This window comes from Hyaena hyaena, unplaced genomic scaffold (assembly GCF_003009895.1).
Source record: "Hyaena hyaena isolate Hyena2069 unplaced genomic scaffold, ASM300989v1 scaffold_261, whole genome shotgun sequence".
NCBI classification, from domain to species: domain Eukaryota; kingdom Metazoa; phylum Chordata; class Mammalia; order Carnivora; family Hyaenidae; genus Hyaena; species Hyaena hyaena.
The window spans coordinates 1,088,126-1,108,998 of NW_024080893.1; the positions used below are offsets into that span (position 1 = coordinate 1,088,126).

The 20,873-nt window shown below is 35.6% G+C and overlaps 1 protein-coding gene across 2 annotated transcripts in view; it reads right to left on the reverse strand.

The window, feature by feature from the left end:
* Positions 1-20,873, reverse strand: part of SCYL2 (SCY1 like pseudokinase 2) — a 64,573-nt gene that overhangs the window by 14,825 nt on the left and 28,875 nt on the right. Inside the window, exons 1-8 of one of the 2 annotated variants that reach the window (XM_039245591.1) lie at positions 18,942-19,083; positions 11,708-11,857; positions 9,946-10,167; positions 9,378-9,494; positions 8,692-8,817; positions 7,700-7,876; positions 5,802-5,924; positions 770-883 (exon numbers count right to left, since the gene is read on the reverse strand). In XM_039245591.1, the coding sequence (XP_039101522.1) occupies positions 770-883; positions 5,802-5,924; positions 7,700-7,876; positions 8,692-8,817; positions 9,378-9,494; positions 9,946-10,167; positions 11,708-11,818 (990 nt within the window). In that variant the 5' untranslated portion in view covers positions 11,819-11,857; positions 18,942-19,083. Of the gene's footprint in view, positions 1-769; positions 884-5,801; positions 5,925-7,699; positions 7,877-8,691; positions 8,818-9,377; positions 9,495-9,945; positions 10,168-11,707; positions 11,858-18,941; positions 19,084-20,873 lie in introns of those variants that run through there. The other variant, XM_039245590.1, reaches the window with a different exon arrangement.

Genomic DNA, 20,873 nt, shown 5'->3' on the forward strand with positions numbered 1-20,873 from the left:
AATGATACTTTTTCCTATTTTTGTGTTGTTTTCTATCTCAGAACCATTAGAACAAAAAAAAAAAAAATAAGCTAAAATGGATTACATAAATCATGTCATTTTAATAAAGTAAAATCATGTTATTTAAATTGCTTTTGCCTAGAATTCCATTAAGCTACAAATGCTTATATTTATTGAAATTCACATTTCACCTAATAAAGATGGATGAAACAATGCAAAATTACATATTAGGGAAAACTAAAGCTATTGTTCACTTTTTGTTTTTTTACTGCTCACTACAGTACTATATTATATAGGTTACCTACAGCCAAGATGAAATATATGAACAAACCACAGAAGGGTTATTTAGGGGTACCTTGAGCATCTGACTCTTGGTTTCAGCTTAGGTCATGATCTCACGGTTCTTGAGTTTGAGCCCTACGTCAGGCTCCATGATGACGGTGCAGAGCCTGCTTGATATTCTCCTTCTCTCCCTTTTTCTCTCCCTCTGTCTTTCCCCCTCCATTCCCCTCACACAAATGCTCTCTATCTGTCTCTCTCAAAATAAATAAAATAAACTTAAAAAAAAATAAGTAAAGGTTGGTGAAGTTAACGCACTGACAGTGTGGAGCCTGCTTGGGATTCTTCCTCACTTTGTCCCTCCTCTCTATTTCTCTCTTTCTCAAAATAAATAAATGAACATTCTTTAAAAGGGTTATTTAATAATTAAAAAATCATTTAAAACAATGAGAAGTGAAAGAAAAGCAAAAATTAATATATAATTACTTACAGCAAGGGACGACGTCTGTAGACATGCATTTTTAATTCTTGGTATCAAAGCATTTTTCATGGATGGGTAGTCTATAAGATTTGCAAAGGTTGGAATGATGTTTAAACATAGTTCCTATCAAGAAAATACACTGATTCAATCTTAGAGAAAGATTCTCTTCACCCTTTCTCCCACATATTAAAACACATTTTGTATTTGCATAGCTAATTTGTCACATAGTCTGAAACTTTTATGTATGTTTTATCATTTGCTCCTTTCAACAACTATTTGAAAGAACAGTTGTCACTAATTTTCAATTTTACAGATGAGGAAAGAGACTCAAAAGGTCTTACTCAAGGGGTGTCTGGGTGGCTCTGTCAGTTCAGAGTCCAACTCTTGGTTTCAGCTCAGGTCATGAACTCGCAGTTTGTGACTTTGAGCACCACATCGGGCTCTGCTGCTGACATCGCAGAGCCTGCCTCAGATTCTCTCTCTCCCTCTGTCTGCCCCTCCTCCTGCTTATGCTCTCTTTCCCTCTCCCAAAATAAATAAAACTTTAAGAAAGAAATTAAAAAAAGACCTTACTCAAAATCATGCAAAGTCATATAACTAGCATATGGTAACAACATCCCTTGTTCTCATTCCTAATTTCTTTCCCTGATAACACAATTCATCAATTCATCATTTATTATTTAAAATGGGAACACCTAAGTTTTGCTCTCTTTCACAATGAAGATTAAGTACAAAGTAACATAAAACTATTTCTCTTAACTAAGGGATTTCTTAGCTGTTACATATATCCTTATCATAGAATAGAATACAAACATTTTCTTTAATATATTTTAAAAGATTGTTTTATAATATTGGGGAGAAATACAGTAAGACACTATTAAGTAATCTCAGTTTTTAAAACATGTATGCATGTGTGTCTGTCTACAGGTTTAGGGAAAAAGACTCAAAGATAGATCTGGAAACTATGAGTATCTCTGAGAGAGGATTTTAATTTCCTTTATATGCTTAAGTGCTTCCAAATTCTGAAACTTAAGCAAGTATAACTCATAGAAACAGGAAAAGTTATTTAAAACATTGTTAACTAATGTTGACCATAATGTAAATAACTATAACTGGGAACTCTGAATGAGGCTAACAGAGGAAAAAGAGGACTAAATGAGATAAAATGGCTTGAGAACTAACTGGCTCAAGAACATATATCCCAAATACCTTCCTTATAAGAGCAGAATGTTCCTTGTAGCAAAGCATAGGAGAAGGATTACTAAAGGAAAATGGAGACATAAAAGTCTATCAGGGAAGGAGTGAGACAATATTTGGTATACTTAAAGACATTTATAGTTAACACGCAGAAATGAATTAACTACTAAGAATCTGTTATCAAAATAATGGCCAAGTATTTTATTTGGTTCACTCCTATATATCCAAAAGGCAGCTAGTAAGAGTTGCATGTCTATATCCACTCGGAACTAGAATTAGTTAAGGGTGACATAACATGAGGATAAGAAGTACAAGCTACATTCAATGATGCCCATTTTCCAAAGATGGGCAAGAACAGGCAAGGGTGAGCAGTTCGTGAGACCTCTGTTACCAGAGGGGACCTCTGTCGGGAAGGTCAGCCTTTAATTCATCAGAGCAAGCGTACATGTGCACTATGCTGTATAACCTAGCAGTAGGTCACAAAGAGGCAAATTTTAAGTGATGTCTAAATCATTTAGCTACAAGGGGGGAGAGAGAGCTCTTTTCCAAGGAGGAAATATGATGAAGAACCTAAAAACAGGAGACTGAAACAAACCAAAACTCAAGGAAGTCATTAGCTCATTCTTAGGAACTTCTGCCTCTTATTTTATACTTTACACTGGTGGTGGGGAGAGGAGAAACAACATAGTTTTTATGGTTCACATATACATTTCTATTCATGCCTCTAAGCACCCTAACTTTTGTAAATCATTTCCTACTTTCCCAAATATATTTCTGAACCTCCTTTAGCCTCTTAAATGTTTCTAATCAAACTTCATTTTAAAAATATCATTCCAGGGGTGCCTGGGTGGGTCTCAGCTGGTTGAGCATCTGACTCTTGATTGCAGCTCAGGTCATGATCCCAGGGTTGTGGAATGGAACCCCAAGTTGGGCTCCCTACTGAGCCGAGATTCTTTCCTTGTGCTTATGAGTGCTTATGATTCTCTCTCTCTCTCTCTCTCTCTCTCTCTCCCCCTCTCTCTCTCTTTCTCCCTCCCTCCCTCCGCCCTTCTCTCCACTCTGTGCTCTCTCTAAAAAAAAATTAAAATAAAATAAAAAATAGCACTCCAAAAATGAATTTCCAAAGTTACTTTCCATCATTCTACTTGCATGAAACTTGAAAAGACTTTTGTTTCTTGGGGAGCATGGGTGGCTCAGATGGTTAAGTGTCCAATTCTTGGTCTCGGCTCAGGTCATGATCTCATGGTTCGAGAGTTTGAGCCCCGTGCTGGACTCTATGCTGACAGCATGGAACCTTCTTGGGATACTGTCTCCCTCACTTTCTGCCCCTCCTCCCTTTATCTCTGCCCTTCTCTCTCTCAAAATAAATAAACATTAAAAAAAAAAAAAAACAACTTTTGTTTCTTGCTCTTATTCTAGTATTCTCCCAAAGATCAGATAGTCTTTTAACTTTAATAGACTCTTACCAAGCAATGCTGATGCTAATTAACTGGACTGGTGACTAAAAAATGATACAAGAAATGTGGGTTTCTGGGGCACCTGGGTGGCTCAGTCGGTTGGGCGGCCGACTTCAGCTCAGGTCATGATCTCACAGTTCGTGGGTTCAAGCCCCGCGTCAGGCTTTGTGCTGACTGCCAGCTCAGAGCTTGGAGCCTGTTTTGGTTTCTGTGACTCCCTCTGTCTCTGACCCTCCCCTGCTCACACTCTCTCTCTCTCTCTCTCAGAAATAAATAAAACATCTAGTTTGCATGCATAGGAGGATTAGGAGGAACTTAACAGAGGACCATGGGGGAGAAGAAGGGGAGAAATGGTGGGGGAAAGGGAGAGAGGCAAACCATGAGAGACTCTTGAATGCTGAGAACAAACTGAGGACTGATGGATGCGGGAGGAGAGCACTTGAGGGGATGAGCACTGGGTGTTATATGGAAACCAACTTGACAATAAACTATTTGTAAAAAATAAATAAATAAATGAATGAATGAATAAATAAAAATAAATAAATAAATAAATAAATAAAAATCCGCAAAGCTGCACAGGTCAATTTGAATTAAATATTAACTACTTCAATAAATACTTATTGGCTGATGCGTATTGGCCAAATGAACCCCCTTATGAATAAAAATGAGCTTTCATGTCATTCAAACTTTTCTCTCCTTCTTAATCTCAATGAATATAAAACCAAGTTGGCTACACAGGGCCTGTGGGAATGTTTTAGGAAGCTATGATTCACAACTCTTTTGGAAAGGCCTAAAAAGTAAAAGTAAGTACTTCTTTGTCCCATGTCATTTGGACAAAAGCAGCATATCCTCACCTTTAAGAAGGCATGACTTTATATGGAAAAAATTTAACATCAACTTCACAACTTTGAATAAGCAAAAGAACTTAGACAAAGACTAAAATGAGTCAAAAAAGTGACCTTATATATGTGGTATTAGATTTGCATTATCTTTAGGTAATATCTATACTCAACGTGGGGCTTGAACTCACACCCCAAGATCAAGAGTTGCATGTCTACCGACTGAGCCAGCCAGTCACATTAGGTATTAGGTTCACATTAGAAAAAAAAGACTTTGGTCAATAACCTTTAGAAATTAAAATTGTGTTTTTCTTCACTAGAATTTCTATACTGGCAAAGAAACTTTAAATATAAAATCATTTATGAAATGAGATATTCTTAACGTATTTTCCAAAGTAAAAAAAAAATTATACTTTTAACAGTAATCCAAAATTTCTTGCAAGACAGCCCTATAGAACCAAAATTTTAGTAACAAAGCTAAAGAACTAAGTTTGGCAAAGCACAACACGATGTTTTAACATAACCTCTATGACACACAAAAACAGCTATAAATGCATTAGTAATGGTAACACTAAATTACTGTCTGGTTTTCTATCTACTTGCTACACAAATTACCTTCAGTATAGAAGGAACACTTAGAAAAGTAAGTTATCAAGCATGAAAGAAAATTAGGAATACGGGAATATCTACTTAATGTTTTCGTTAAGAAAGGCATATGTATCTTTGACATTTTCATTTCTATGTTAGTTATTCATTTAGGAAGAAGATATACAATGATCCAACTGTAATAAATCAAATCTTTCAAGATGACATTTTTAATAAATAAAAGCAATGGATCTTTTACTTCATTAATACACACATTTGTGGGGCACCTGGGTGGCTCAGTAGGTTAAGCATCTGACTTTGGCTTAGGTCATGATCTCATGGTTCGTGGGTTCAAGTCCTACATCAGGCTCTGTGCTGACAGCTAGCTCAGGGCCTGGAGCCTGTTTCAGATTCTGTGTCTCCCTCTCTCACTGGCCCTCCCCTGCTCATGCTGTCTCTCTCTCTCTCAGAAATAAATAAAAACATTAAAAAAAAATTTTTTAAAAGAGTCTGTTTAAAAAAAATACACATATCTGTCAATTGATTCTTTAAATTAGTTGGGAGCAGATACATTTTAGCAACAGTATATAATGCAATTTAAGGGATTAATAATATAGATCACTATTAAGTTTTATATAAAAGACTTTACAATTCAAACCCAAAATGTACTTTTTCTTTTGCCTTAAAAATCAAAATCATGGGGCGCCTGGGCGGCTCAGTCGGTTAGGCATCTGACTTTGGCTTAGGTCATGATCTCACAGTTCATGGGTTCAAGCCCCGTGTTGGGCCCTGTGCTGAAAGCTCAAGAGCCTGGAGCCTGCTTCAGATTCTGTGTCTCCCTCTCTCTCTCTGACCCTCCCCTGCTCATGCTGTATCTCTCTCTCTCTCAGAAATAAAAAAACATTAAAAATTTTTTTTTTAAATCAAAATCATTATTAAAGGAAAAAAAATCAAATACTATACCTGGATCTGAATGGAAGGAGCTTCTAGTGCTCTGTAAACCATTGGTAGAACACTGTTCTTTATCTCATCAGGAGGAGTTTTGGTTAGTAGCAAGTCCATTTTTTGTAGGAAAATTAACAAAATCTGTGTAGAAAAAAGGAACAATGTATTAAAGTCTAGAATCTTTATAAGATTTCACATATGACAAAATTTAAAGTCTCTTCAAAAGGGTAAGTTCTGTATTTTGACACTCACCATGTTGCTAGCCTGAGGGCATGGAAGACAAAAACACACAAATCAAGTTTCTTAGGTTTCTTGAAGCACAATATTTAACATTTGCTCTCAGTTTAAACATTTAAGTGAAGACTAATTTCCTAACTCTCACGTATCTTCAGCAATACATTACTCACCCGTAAGTACCACTATCTGGATATCCACTGGGTTAAAAAAAAAAACAACAACCTGAGAACAGCAAAGTAAGATATCCCAAAGAAGTAAATTTACTTCACTTCTAAGTTTAAGAGCAGAAGAAAGGCTACAGAAATGAAAAGTCTGTCAGGAAAAATTCTAAAAAGAAATATTTTCAATTGTCCCCAACCATTTGTTTTCTCACCTAGTTGCCATACATACCTAGATTATAAGGAACAAACGGCCCCATGTATTCATGCAGACCTACACTGAGTACTTCATGAGTGAACACATGGCTCCAACACTTTCACTCCTGACATACTGACCATGTTTGGGGAACTCTGCTTCAAAGCCTACAGTGCCCTCATCTGCCCTTTCTTAGCCATAGGAACTCTTGCTTCACCACCACAGACTTCCTTCTGTTCTCCTCCTTTTAAAGCAAGGACCACAAATAGCCTGTTATAAAACCATTAAATCACATAGCTGATGGTTTACTAATATGCTACTGTCACGTAGTGGCAGAAACATGTAGTAACATTTACTGTGTCTAGAAATTTCATTTAATCTCAACACCCCCTTTTGTTTCAAAAATGAGCAAAACAAAGGTTTTAAGAGACTAATGACTTGTCCAAGTCATACTTTTAGTAAGGATGAAGAAGGCCAGATTCAAACCCAGGTGTGGTGCCCCTACTGCTCTTAAACCTAAGACTACCTTGGGGCGCCTGGGTGGTTCAGTCAGTTAAGTATCTGACTTCATCTCAGGTCATGATCTCACAGTTTGTTAGTTTGAGCCCTGCACTGGGATCTGGATCTGTGCTGAAAGCTCAGAGCCTGGAGCTGCTTTGTATTCTGTGTGTGTCTCTCTCTCTCTGCCCCTCCCCTACTCATGCTCTGTCTCTCTCTCTCTCTCTCTCTCTCAAAAATTAATAAACATTAAAAATTTTTTTATAAAAACCCAAGATATATATTATAATAGAGTTTACATGAGAGATTAATTACATTTTCACTTATAATACACACACATATTATTTCCATGGTGCTGTAAGCATTTTCCTTCTCCTGATAAAAACTATTTATCAGCAATAAAGAGAAACAACTGCCATAAATTATCTACAAACTAAAGACCCTAAATAACAAAAAAACCCCACCCAAAACCAAAAAACAAATACTTCAAAGTACAGAAGAAAAAGAAATACTTCTTTTCTAAAACCTATAACTTTCAATAAGTCCAATAAGAACAGTATGTCAAATCTCAATATAATTTATTTTCTGAGGTGGTAACTTATGGACAGTTATCAACATTTACTTGCAAAGTTTAATTATAATTTTAGGAATGGTTCACTTGAAACCTATGCAAAATAGCTTCTGAGTAATGGAAAAGAAAGTCTTTTATAATTACCTCATTTTTAAAAAAGTCACATATCCATTTCTTTTGTTTTCAATGATAGTCATCATTGACTAACATCATTAAGTAACAGCAAATAAATAGGAAAGTGTATTTACATACATACCTGGATTGGCTCCTGTTGTTTAAAGACAGGGCCAAGTTCAGGTAGGATTAATTTCACATACTCTTCTTTGGTGCATTCTTCAGCAATCAGTAGAACATTGGGCAAAACAAAAGGTACCATATCAGGGTTTACAAATTCTGAAGTCAAACAAGGCAAAATTCTCTGCACAATGACACGCTGAAAGGCAAAAACATTTTCAGAAATCTAAATTTGACTTCAGGTCTTTAGTATTAATATTGAAACTACAGTCTAAAATGTCCAATTACTTTGGGGAAGATGACCATATAATTTCCTTCAGGAAACCTTCCCTCATTAAGTCTTCACTAATTTTTTTCTCCTCCTCATTACTTATGATTCATACCATACAATTTAAAAACTATTCTGTATTATTAATTGTTGTTTCACGTGTTTTGACTCTGTCTACACTTAATGAAAGAACCCTGAGATCAAGAACAATATTTTATGTTTTCTCTTTATTCTTCATAGCATCTAAGTAAGGACTAACTAAACAAAGGGTGCATAATCAAGGAGTATCAACAGATTAAACACTGGAGATATTTTTGCAGGGATCACCAGTTTTCCAACCACTGACTTCCATGGCATTCACCAACATTTTTTAGACTATATTACACTCATGATTTAATAAACCAGAGAGGGAGAGTTACAGGAAATGGAGAGGCTAGAATCAATACAGAAGTATCCCTTAACTGCTGGTGAGGCAATAATCTCCACAATGACAGCTTATGGACCTGTCTTCTGACATTTAATGTTCAAGCACTACCTTTCCACAGGTAGTATTCTTCTAATTTTTTAATCTAATTTTTTAGATTTTTTTGGACACCAAGAAAAAGGTCCACTAAATTTTCAGCTTCAGTATGTAGCCTTCTGTAGTCATTTATGCACCTAAGGCAAAAGTTCTATTTATTTCTCTGGAAGAGTTATTACGGCAAATCAAAATCCTGTCTATAATAAAAAACTGATCAACAACAAACCTTAGGCAGTTTTGGTAGAACTTTTGGCAATCCTTTGAAAAACTGTGATTTCTGAAGATTATCTCTTTGGAATAAGGTATCAAAATACTGCAGTGTTACTGCACCAACATCATCAAAGAAGGGAATCTAAAAATAGGAAAATAAAATTATTTTGGTAAATATTAAAGTACTTCTCATACCTGAAACTGCCATAATAAAGTAAAAAAAGATATTTAGAAATATGTAGCAAAATGCTAAATATCACTTAATAGTCCTAATTATAAAAATCAAAATAAGGAATAACCAAATTTCTTTTCAAGTTCAAATTTTCAGTCAGTACCTGTGAATTCCCTAGGCTTTACGTAACTAATAAATATTGAAAGATTAAATATCTTGAAGGCATAAAGAGTACTATTAAAATCCATGCTTACGTGAGTAAATTAGAAGGCTGTGAATTCTTGGGTTGTCCAGAATTTCTATACCTACATAACTGTTAAGAATCTAATTATTTGAAATCTTAATTTTATAGCAGAGCAATTATATACATAAATTATTTAACTGTTTAAAGATGAAAAGTTGCATATTTAACACATTTGAGAATACAGATGTTATCTGGGGCCTCTGACTAAATCTTGCTTTAGAAGCACTTAATCAACTTTAATTCCTGGTCTCTCCTCCACCTAAGGCAGGAATTCATGTGTACTCACCTTTGTCATTTGATCGGCATCTGGTCTTACAGTAGGAGTTACATTTAACAGTAGTTTAACATGTTCACGGACTTCCTCAGGTATATTTGAAAGTGAACTAGATCCTAAACGACTCAACTATTCAAAAGAGTAATAATATTAAATATGAATATAAAATATTCAAAAAGATAATGCATTTACAGTCAATAGTCTATTTAAAAAGCCTTTGTGAAGTTTATTCAAATATATATTTTAGACTGAACAAACTGCTAATTCTACTGTGGCAAGATCATTAAAACACTTATCTCCAATATGTGAAATTGTTTCTATTACTAAAACAAAATGCCCATCATTTTAGATCATATTTCAGTATTCATTCTAGTAAACAAATGCCACAATTAAAGTTGTGGTAACAAACTTTAATCCTCATTATTTATAGAATTACTTTTGTTAAGTTGATTTTATGCAAACTTAAAATATGAGACACTTCTCTCATTTTAGAGCATTTTCTGGACACATTTTTTTAAAATCAAAGAAACATCTAATGCATTTTTAATGCAAGCAAATACTTATATATAAGGCAAATTACCTGATCCAACTGCCTACTAAAACTCTTGTAAATATCTTGCTTGTTAACTTCAAATATGGGTTTCCCTTTGTTAAATACAGCATACATGACAGTTCCTAAAGAGTACATATCACTGGCTGTTTCACAGCTCACAGAAAGTATGTATTCAGGAGCCAAATATTCAGGATTTGGAAGACACAATGATGGTAAATTTGGGTCCCATTCTTTACAAAGAAACTTAGGCTGTAAGAACACAGAAAAGGGATTACAAAGATTAAATATTTCAAATTAAAACAAACCACTATGAAGCAGTAGCAATCTAATTTTAAATTCATACTCAGTCATGCAAGTAAAAATACCACCACCTTTAATCCTGAAACTCCCAAATTCTCAAATCTGGAAAGGGCACTAAGCAAACTGAGATATATATATATATAAGAGCTCTTACATCTTTTGGATTATTGCACCTCTCTTCCAGAAGACAAATTATCACTATAAGATGCAATATGAATATGGAAGGTATAGCAGCTTATGTTCTATGAGACATAGGCTTCAAGTTTTCTGGACTCAGGTTATTATCTGAAACCTTGTTCTTTCATTAACTAGCTGCGTGATTTAGTTATTAACAGATTTAAAAGGTTATTGTAAGATTAAACAAATACATGGAAAAAAATGGATCTAACAAAGTGTCTGACCCACAGTATATACTCAACCAATACGAATTCTTTCTGCTTCCCTTAAAAGTGTTTACTTCAATTAAAAATCTATTTTAGATCAAATCATGATCCTCTTAACAATGATATATATTAAAAACCTGAAATATTGCAGTGTTTTCCTAAGTATAAATAGGCAGATACCATAATCGCTAAGAAACAGGTGCTTTGGAACCAGAGAGACTGGGTTCAAATCCTGGCTCTAGCACTTAACCACCTGCCTAAACTTAGGCAGATTATTTTATTCTATGTGCCTAACCTACTCATCTATATTATTCCTATACCTCACTGACTATGGTTTAGTAAAATGCTTCAATAAGTGTTAGCTATTATTATCACTGCTACTGTTGTTATCATACCTATAGAAGATTCTGTAGTCCTATATGTTGCGAAAACACTGCTAGAGACTTACAATGTTTATTAGTGTATTTAATATTTAACATCCTAAGGAAAAAAAGCCTCCTTAACCCAACAGTTCTCAGATTTGTTTAACTCTAGTATCCTTTAGTCAAGTAACATTACTGTGGAATTAACAAGCTAAAGAATAGTCTTAGGGGGCGCTTGGGTGGCTCAGTCGGTTAAGCATCCAACTTCAGCTCAGGTCATGATCTCACAATTTGTGGGTTCGAGCCCTGCATCAGGCTCTGTGCTGATGGCTCAGCCTCTTTCAGATTCTGTGTCTCTCCCTCTCTCTCTGCCCCTTCCCCACTCATTCTCTGTCTCTCAAAACTGAATAAATGCTTAAAAAATTTTTTAAAAAAAGAATACTCTTAGGTAAAATGAACACTAGAAATTTCTATAAAGCTATACATTTAAACATACATTGTACCACATAGCCTATTTCTACACATTTATCAGGCTTGAAAGTTCTCTAGTCCATTCCAGATGCATCACAAATTTCTATAGCTTTAAAAAAAATTAGAAGACTGGGACATCTGGCTGGCTCAGTCCTTAAAGCATGCGACTCGTGATCTCAGGGGTGTGAGTTCAATCAAGCCCCATGTTGGGTGTAGAGATTACTTAAAATAAAATCTTAAAAAAAAAATTAGAAGATTTAAAACCTTCATTACCTCTTGTTCAGAAGGATTGGATGATGATACACAAAAATCAAAGCCCATTATTTTCCAGGCTCCACTTTTATTCAAAATTATATTTTCAGGTGTAATATTTCCATGGACCATTTTCACACTGCTATGCAAAAATGATAATCCTTCAGAAACCTATAAATTAAGTTGGGGGGAAACTTTTATATTAATAAAACTCCTTTTAATTACAATAATAAAATGTCTCTTAAAAATCATAATTGCTGCTTCTCCCAACAAAATACTTTTGTTACATGCAGGTAACAATTAATTTCATCATAAATGCAAAAGAGGAGATATTCTCAGTTGCCACAACGATCTAATCATTAGTGAAAAAAAAACCATTTTTAAAACCAGAATATACTCTTTATTAAAGTTACTTTCTATACCCATATAATCAAAAGAAAATAATTTTTCTATCTGCTATCCAAATTTATTAAGTGCTTATGTTTGAAAAGTGAAGGAATCTTTGGTTCCCAAGATACAGATAGTAAATATCAAGGGGCACCTTTGTCAATTTTATTCTAATTCTTAATATTTTTATATACTTATACTTCATAATGAAGTTCAGTTTTTCTGAATAGTACTGTGCTCAGTTTTCAAATATTAATTGATGTTCACTCATTCTCAGACTGGATTAGTATCTGGTAATTTTTATATTTGTACCTGAGACTACCATGGAATCTGTTAACCAAAAATGAAGACTGGATTTCTGTTTCTGGAAGTAGATTTTGGCAAACTAAAGCTCCCTCACTTCTAGGACACCATTGCCCCCGGTTCCCTGAACTTCACTGGTCATTGCTTTTCAGTCTATTTATACTGCTGGTTCCTTCTTGGTACCCACACCTCCTGGACTCAATGTCTGGACATCTGAAGTTTCCATGTACTCTTTCTCAGTGTCTTCACACCTTTCCATCTATATGCTGGCTGCTCCAAAATTCTCTTCAGCTTGGGCCTCTTTTCTCAAGTCCAGACTTGATTATCTGACTGCCTTCTTGATTTCTCTCCCTTGAATGTTTTGCAAGCATCTCAATCTTAGAAGAATCTGAAACTGAGCTTCCCCTACAATTCAGTTTTCCCCTCCTATAGTCTCTTCCCTGTTATCAGTTAATGGACACTTCATTTTTCCATTTTTCAAAAACCTTTGAGTTATCCTGCACTACTCTATTTTTCTTATAGAGCAAAGCCATCCACAAATCCCAATACCTTTACTACTAAAATATATTTAGAATCTGATCCTGTCTACCACCTTCCCTACCTTAGACCATCATCATCTCCGGCCTGTATTACTATAACAGCCACCTACTTCACCTCTTTCTTTCTGCTCTTACTCTTCTACATAGTTTAACTCTCAATAAGTAGCCACCATGACAAGTCATTTTCCTACTCAAAAGCTTCCAAAAGCCTTTCCTTTCTCTCAGAGTAAAATTCAAAGTATTTCTCTGGCTTGCAGGGCCTAACAGGACTTAGGTGCTCATAAACCCTCTGACCTTGTCTCCTACTACTCATCTGATTTATTCACCTCCACCACTCCAGGTATTTCACTACTCCTTGAACATGTCATGCATGATTCTGTCTCAGGCACTTTGCACTTGCTGTTCTTTCTGCCCAGACCATTCTTTCCCTACGTACCTATATGGTTCACTTCTTTGTTTTTCAGGTCTTTACTCAAATGTCACCTTTTCAGTTATAGATTTCCTGACAACCTCCATCCAAAAGTGCAACCTTTCCCTCTGCATCCAAACTATCCTCTCTTCCCTCTTCACCTTTTTTTCCCACATGCACTTATCATAATCTAATGTACTATACATTAACTTATTTTATTGTCTCTTTTTCCCTATGAGAATGTAAGTTCTAAAAAGCAAGAATTTGTGTCTTTTTTTTCACTGCCATACTTTCAGCATCCAGAACTGTGCCATATAGCTATCCAATAAATAGTGCTTAATGATTTAATATGAAAATGAATTCTCTAAAAGAAACCCTTACAGTTTCAACATGAAGTCAACAGTACAGAATGTAAAGAGTGCTATTTTAGAAGATATGTGAATTCTTGTCCCCACTTCATTACTTACTAGCCTTGCAACTTTGAGCACATCACTGAGCCTATGTAGGTCCCAGATGGTAAATTAATTCAAGTAATGGTATATTAACCTCTGAATAAATGTAGGAAATCATAAGACTCCATACCATTCCCAATTCCCATCCCCATAGTCAGTCAACATGACCTATTCTAACTCTGCATAACTTCACGTTATACCTCTAGTACTTCCTATGATTTTTGACTAAGACTTTTTAACTATCATTAACTATTTTTACCTGCAAGCACTACGTTAAGTACTGACAAATTAACACATTTGATTCTGAAAATAATCCTATAGGGTAAGAATTATTTCCCACATATTTTCCCTAACCTCAAGTTCCACTCTTCTAGCCTAACAGTTCTAAAACGGTTATTAGACCAGGTTATTTACTCTGCTTAAAATCCTCTAGTGTTCCCCATCACCAAAAAGATCTTTTTCTATCTTTTCAGTTTCATTTTTCATCACTCCCTGAGATATAATGTGCTACCTCTAACTGCCTAAATATTTACCCTGAGTGACTAGTATAATAAGCAATTAGTAACTTAAGATTTCTCAGATGAATGTTCTCCGGTTCTAACACATTTGAACCCATAAAATTCATATAAGATTTGCATTTTAAAAAATGCTTATTCCTCAAATATAATTTATAAAATACACAAAGTTTATCAAGTCTAGAAAAGTTTTCCTATGCATGTTTATTGTATACTTCAGGCACTAATTTCATAGATACTTTTATATAATTATCTCAGTTAATCTTTGGAACCATTTTATGGGGGAAAAAAGTTGAGATGCTTACTACAAAGCTACAGTAATCAAAACAGTGTGGTATCGGCATAAAGACAGATATATAAGCCAATGAAACAGAATAGTATATATAGTCAAATGATTTTTGACAAAGGTACGAAGACCATTCAATGGGGAAAGGATGGAAGTTTCAACAAAGGGTGCTGGGAAAATTGAATCGCCATAGTCAAAACAATGAGGTGGGACCTTACCTTAAACCATATGTAAAAATCAACTCAAAATAAATCAAAGCCCTAAACATAAGACCAAAACTACAAAACTCTTAGAAATAAACAGGGGGATGGCACAAAAACAAACACATAGACCAACGGAATAGAATAGAGAACTCAGAATTGGACCCACAAATGTATGGTCAACTAATCTTTGACAAAGCGGGAAAGTATATACAATGGAAAAAAGACAGCCTCTTTAACAGGTGGTGCTGGGAAAACTAAACAGCAACATGTAGAAGAATGAAAACTACTAGTTCATTTCCTCACACCACACACAAAAATAAACTCAAAATGGATAAAGGACCTGAATGCGAGACAGGAAACCATCAAAACCCTAGCGAATAAATCAGGAAACAACCTCCTTGGCCTCAACCGCAGCAATTTCGTACTTGACATCATCCCCAAAGGCAAGGGAATCAAGAGCAAAAATGAACTATTGGGACCTAATCAAGATAAAAAGCTTCTGTCCGGCAAAGGAAACAATCCATAAAACTAATAGGCAACAAAGATACCGAGTGAAAATAGCAAAAAAAAAAAACAAAAAAAAAACCTAATAGGCAAACGACAGAATGGGAAAAGATAGTCACAAACAACATATCAGATAAAGGGCTAGTATCCAAAATCTATAAGAAACTCACCAAACTCCACACCCTAAAAACAAACAATCCAGTGAAGAAATGGCAGAAGACATGAACAGACACTTCTCCAAAGAGGACATCCAGATAGCCAACAGAAACATCAAACGATGCTCAGCATCCCTCTTCATCAGGGAACTACAAATCAAAACCACCTCGCACCGGTCAGAGTGGCTAAAATGAACAAATCAGGAGACTCTAGATGCTGGCGAGGATATGGAGAAACAGGCACCCTCCTACACTGTGGTGGGAATGTAAACTGGTGCAGCCCCTCTGGAAAACAGTGTGGAGGTTCCTCAAAAAATTAACAGTAGAACTCCCCTATGACCCAACAGCAATAGCACTGCTAGGAATTTACCCAAGGGATACAGAGGTGCTGATGCATAGCGGCACATGTACCCCAAGGTTCACAGCAGCACTCTCGACAATAGCCAAAACATGGAAAAAGCCTAAGTGTACATCAACTGACGAATGGATCAAGATGTGGTTTATCTATACAATGGAATATTACATGGCAATGAGAAAGAATGAAATCTGGCCATGTGTAGCAACATGGATGGACCTTGAGGGTGTTATGCTGAGTGAAATAAGTCAGGCAGAGAAGGACAGCTACCATATGTTTGCACGTATAGGAGGATTAGGAGGAACTTAACGGAGGACCATGGGGGAGAAGAAGGGCAAAAACAGTGGGGGAGAGGGATAAAGGCAAACCATGAGAGACTCTTGAATGCTGAGAACAAACTGAGGGCTGGTGGGGTTGGGGTGGGAGGGGAAGGGGGGTGATGGGCATGGAGGAGGGCACTTGTTGGGATGAGCACTGGGTGTTATATGGAAACCAACTTGACAATAAACTATTTAAAAATAAAATTAAATAAAAATAAAACTATTGAAAAAAAAACGGGGAAAGCTTCATGACATTGGATTTGGTAATGACTTCTTAAATACGACACCAAATGCACAGGCAATAAAAGAAAATATAAATTGGATATATCAAAATAAAAAACTTCTGTGCATCAATCGACAAAATCAAAAGAGTGAAAAGGCAATCCACAGAATGGGAGAAAATATGTGCAAATCATATACCTGATAAGAGGTTAATATCTGGAATATACAATGAACACCTATAACTCAACAACAAAACAAACAACCTAATTCAAAAATGGGCAAGTGATGGGGCGCCTGGGTGGCTTAGTCGGTTAAGCATCCGACTTTCGCTTAGGTCATGATCTCGCGGTTCGTGGGTTCGAGCCCCGCGTCGGGCTCTGTGCTGACTGCCAGCTCAGAGCCTGGAGCCTGTTTCAGTCTGTGACTCCCTCTCTCTCTGACCCTCCCCTGCTCACGCTGTCTCTCTCTCCTAAAAAAAAAAAAAAAAAAAAAAAAAAAAAACATTAAAAAAAAAAAAAAAAAAGAAAATAAAATGGTATAGCCACTATGGAAAACATGCCAATTCCTCAAAAAATTAAAGCAGAATTACCATATGATCCAGCAATTCCACTTCTGGGTATGTCCCCAAAACTCTGAAAGCAAGATGAAGAGAAACTCCTACACCCATGTTCACAGCAGTATTACTCACAATAGCCAAGATACAGAAGTAACCCAAGTGTCCACAAACAAATGAATAGACATAATTTTGTATACATACAACGGATTATTTAACCTGATGAAGGAAATTCTGATACACACTACGACATGGATAAATCTCGAGATCATTATATTAAGTGAAATACATCAGTCAAAAAATGGAAAATAATGTATGATTCCACTTACATGAGGTACCTAAACTGGTCAAATTCATAGAAAATGAAAGTAGACTGGCTGCCAGGGGTTGGGGGGTGGTGGGGGTGGGGATGGGGAGTTACAGTTTAATGGATACAACTTCAGTTTTCCAAGGTGAAAAGAGTTCTGGGGATGGATGATGGTATGTTTGCACAACAATGTTAATGTATCAAATGCCACTGAGTTATACACTTAAAAATGGTAGGACAGTAAATTTTATGTTATGTGTATTTTACCACAATTAAAAAATATACACTGTTAAGAAAATAAGATATGCCAGACACTAGACACTAGAAGAAAATATTTGTAAGTCATGTATCTGACAAGACTTGTGTCCACAATATATAAAGAAATTTCAAAACTCAATAATAAAAAACAACCCATTCAAAAAATGGGCAAAAGAGCTGAACAGACTATTCATCAAAGAAATACAAATTTAAGCTCCAACAAAATACCACTACATACTGATTACAATGACTAAAATTATAAAGACAAACTATACTTCTGGAAAATATGTGGAAAAAATGGAACTCTCATACATTGCAATAGCAATGTAAAATTAAAAAAAAAGTTTAAAGGAATGTAAAATGGTATTACCACTTTAGAAAACTTTAAAGTTTCCAAAGAAACTAAATATATACATACCATTTGATCTAGCCACCCATTCCTACGCACTTAACCTAGAGAAATTAAAGCATATGTCCATACAAAAACTTGTATATGAGTGTTCACAGCAGCTGTATTTGTAATAACCAAAACCAGAAACAAACCAAATGACCATCAACAGATGAATGGATAAACAAACTACAGTATATCCATACAATGGACTACTACTCAGCAATAAAAAAAAGTACTGATATGCACAAATACATGGATGAATCTCAAAAAAAATTAAGTGAAAGAAGCTAGGCAGGAAAAAAAAGGGTACATCTTAAATGATTCCAATTATAAAACTGTAGAAAATACAAACAGATTCATAGTGACAAAAAGGAGGTCAGTGGTTTCCTGGAACAAAATAGCAAGAAACAGGAGGGAAGGATTAAAGTGGGTATAAGAAAACTTTGGGGGAGTATGAACATGTACATTATTTTGATTGCAGTGATGATTTCACAAGTATACATATCAAATTTATAAAACCATACAGTATTTTGAATATGTGAGGTTTATTGAATGCCAATTAATAACTTAATAAAGCTGTTAAAATATAATAAATAAAATGATCTCTGTCCCCCAGGAACTAAATATCTACTGTATAAATTTACTCTATAGAGTTGAAGATAATTTATTTTAGTAAACAGGGAAAGGAAAATCAGAAAAAGTGGATATATATGAAAAGGCTAACAATATCTCTTGATACCTATTAAATTATTTCCTTAAAGATGTAACTTTTAATTTTAATTCAATACTTAACTACTTCAACTTAATAGTTTGTTTTGAAATGCATTCCTGAGGTTTATAACTCAAAAAAATCAAAATGAAACCATTCCAACCACCAGTCAGTAAGCACCCTTCTACAAAGGTTACCTATGTTTCATAAATATAATTTCAATCTAACAATAAACTGTAGAAAAATACAATACAGAAATAGTTTTTAAATTACTGAAAGGATCCAAAGGTTTACCTAACGCAGCTTATATTGTTAATAAGTTTGAAATAGCCAGAAAATAATTCTGAAGGAAAAATCTCTTTTCACATGATGAACAAAAATACATACCTGGAGCAATCCATATTTGGTTTCTACATCATAAAGGTTATAATCCTTAATGTCTGGAGATACAGGGGAAGGTAGATTTTCCCAGTTACCTAAAACATTGGCTAAACTGGCAAAAACTGGTTCTGTACAAAATGCCAAGCAATCCCTGTTTTAAAAAAGAAAAAGACTTATTTACCACCATTTTTTCCCACATTATCAAAATCAAATATACATAAAATATTAGTGGTCAACAAGACAGCAGACTGATTTATTTTCAGCATTAATATAATACATTTAAACCACAATTTTCAGAATATGCTCAGAGGAATCTGCAAATTTCCCACAGACCCGCCCTGGAGCCAGAGGAGTCAGAAAAGGGCACAGAGCACAGTTCCAGGGCCTCTATAACTTCTTCAATCAGAGTAGCTTTGCTTTTACCTACATTATATATAATTTGTAAAGGTGTCACAACTTTTAAATTCTTAAAGTACTGCTCTTTGATATGTAAGAATATTTAGAAATTCAGAAAATGTCAGATATTAACATTCAATAGGCTTTATGGAGTAATTATAAAGAGCTCAGGCTTTGAAAATGGACAAATACCCAGCTTCAAGTGCCAGCATCCCTATCCCCCAACTATGTGGACACCTCAGCTCTGAGATTCACTTTGCCCATTTGTAAAATGGTGATAAAAAACCACCTTGAAGGGTTATGTGAAGATCAAAGGAGATAATGAATGTAAAGCACATAGCACAGTGACTTAGCATGCAAACTCAATAAATCTTTACTACTGCTATTATAATTACCAAATGTTTGAGGCTCAAATCCTAAAATGTTATGACTTGGGCTTAGGCTCTGGCAATGGAGAACTACAAGGTAGTGTGGTAACAAACCTAAACCAAACTCCTGTACCTGGGCTGTAATTGCTTGATGTCAAGTATGCCCTTTGCTGTTTCATCTTTTTCCTATTCCTGTGTACCTTTTCTTTCACCCTGAACTCACTGTTCAAGTAAAAGTGTATGCAGAAGCTCAATATACATGAGAGATTAAGACAAAGTTTCTTCAGGTGAGGGAGAGAGTTACACTTGCTCACTCATCAACAAAGGCGCTATCTTGTTCTTTACTCCCTCCCCAAGCTCATTAACACAGTGAACACCAGGCTTTCATTTGCTGAACTGTACCAGAGGAATACTGATCAAATGCTCTAAAGTCCTTTGCTGTGCAGCAAAGGAAACAACCCACAAAACTAATAGGCAACCGACGGAATGGGAAAAGATAGTTGCAAATGACATATCAGATAAAGGGTTAATATTCAGAATCTATAAGGAACTCACCGAACTCCACACCCGAAAAACAAACAACCCAGTGAAGAAATGGGCAGAAGATATGAACAGACACTTCTCCAAAGAGGACATCCAGATGGCCAACAGACACATGAAACGGTGCTCAGCATCCCTCCTCATCAGGGAAATACAAATCAAAACCACACTGAGATACCACCTCATGCCAGTCAGAGTAGTTAAAATGAGCAAATCAGAGAACTCTAGATGCTGGCGAGGATGTGGAGAAACGGGCACCCTCCTACACTTTTGGTGGGAATGTAAATGTGTGCAGCCCCTCTGGAAAACAGTGTGGAGGTTCCTCAGGAAACTAACCATAGAACTCCCCTATGACCCAGCAACAGCACTGCTAGGAATTCACCCAAGGGATACAGAAATGCTATGCATAGGAGCACATGTACCCCAATGTTCATAGCAGCACCCTCCACAATAGCTAAATCATGGAAAGAGCCTAAGTGTCCATCAACGGACAAATGGATCAAGAAGATGTGGTTTATCTATACCATGGAATACTACATGGCAATGAGAAACAATGAAATCTGGCCATGTGTAGCAACATGGATGGACCTTGAGGGTGTTATGCTGAGTGAAATAAGTCAGGCAGAGAAGGACA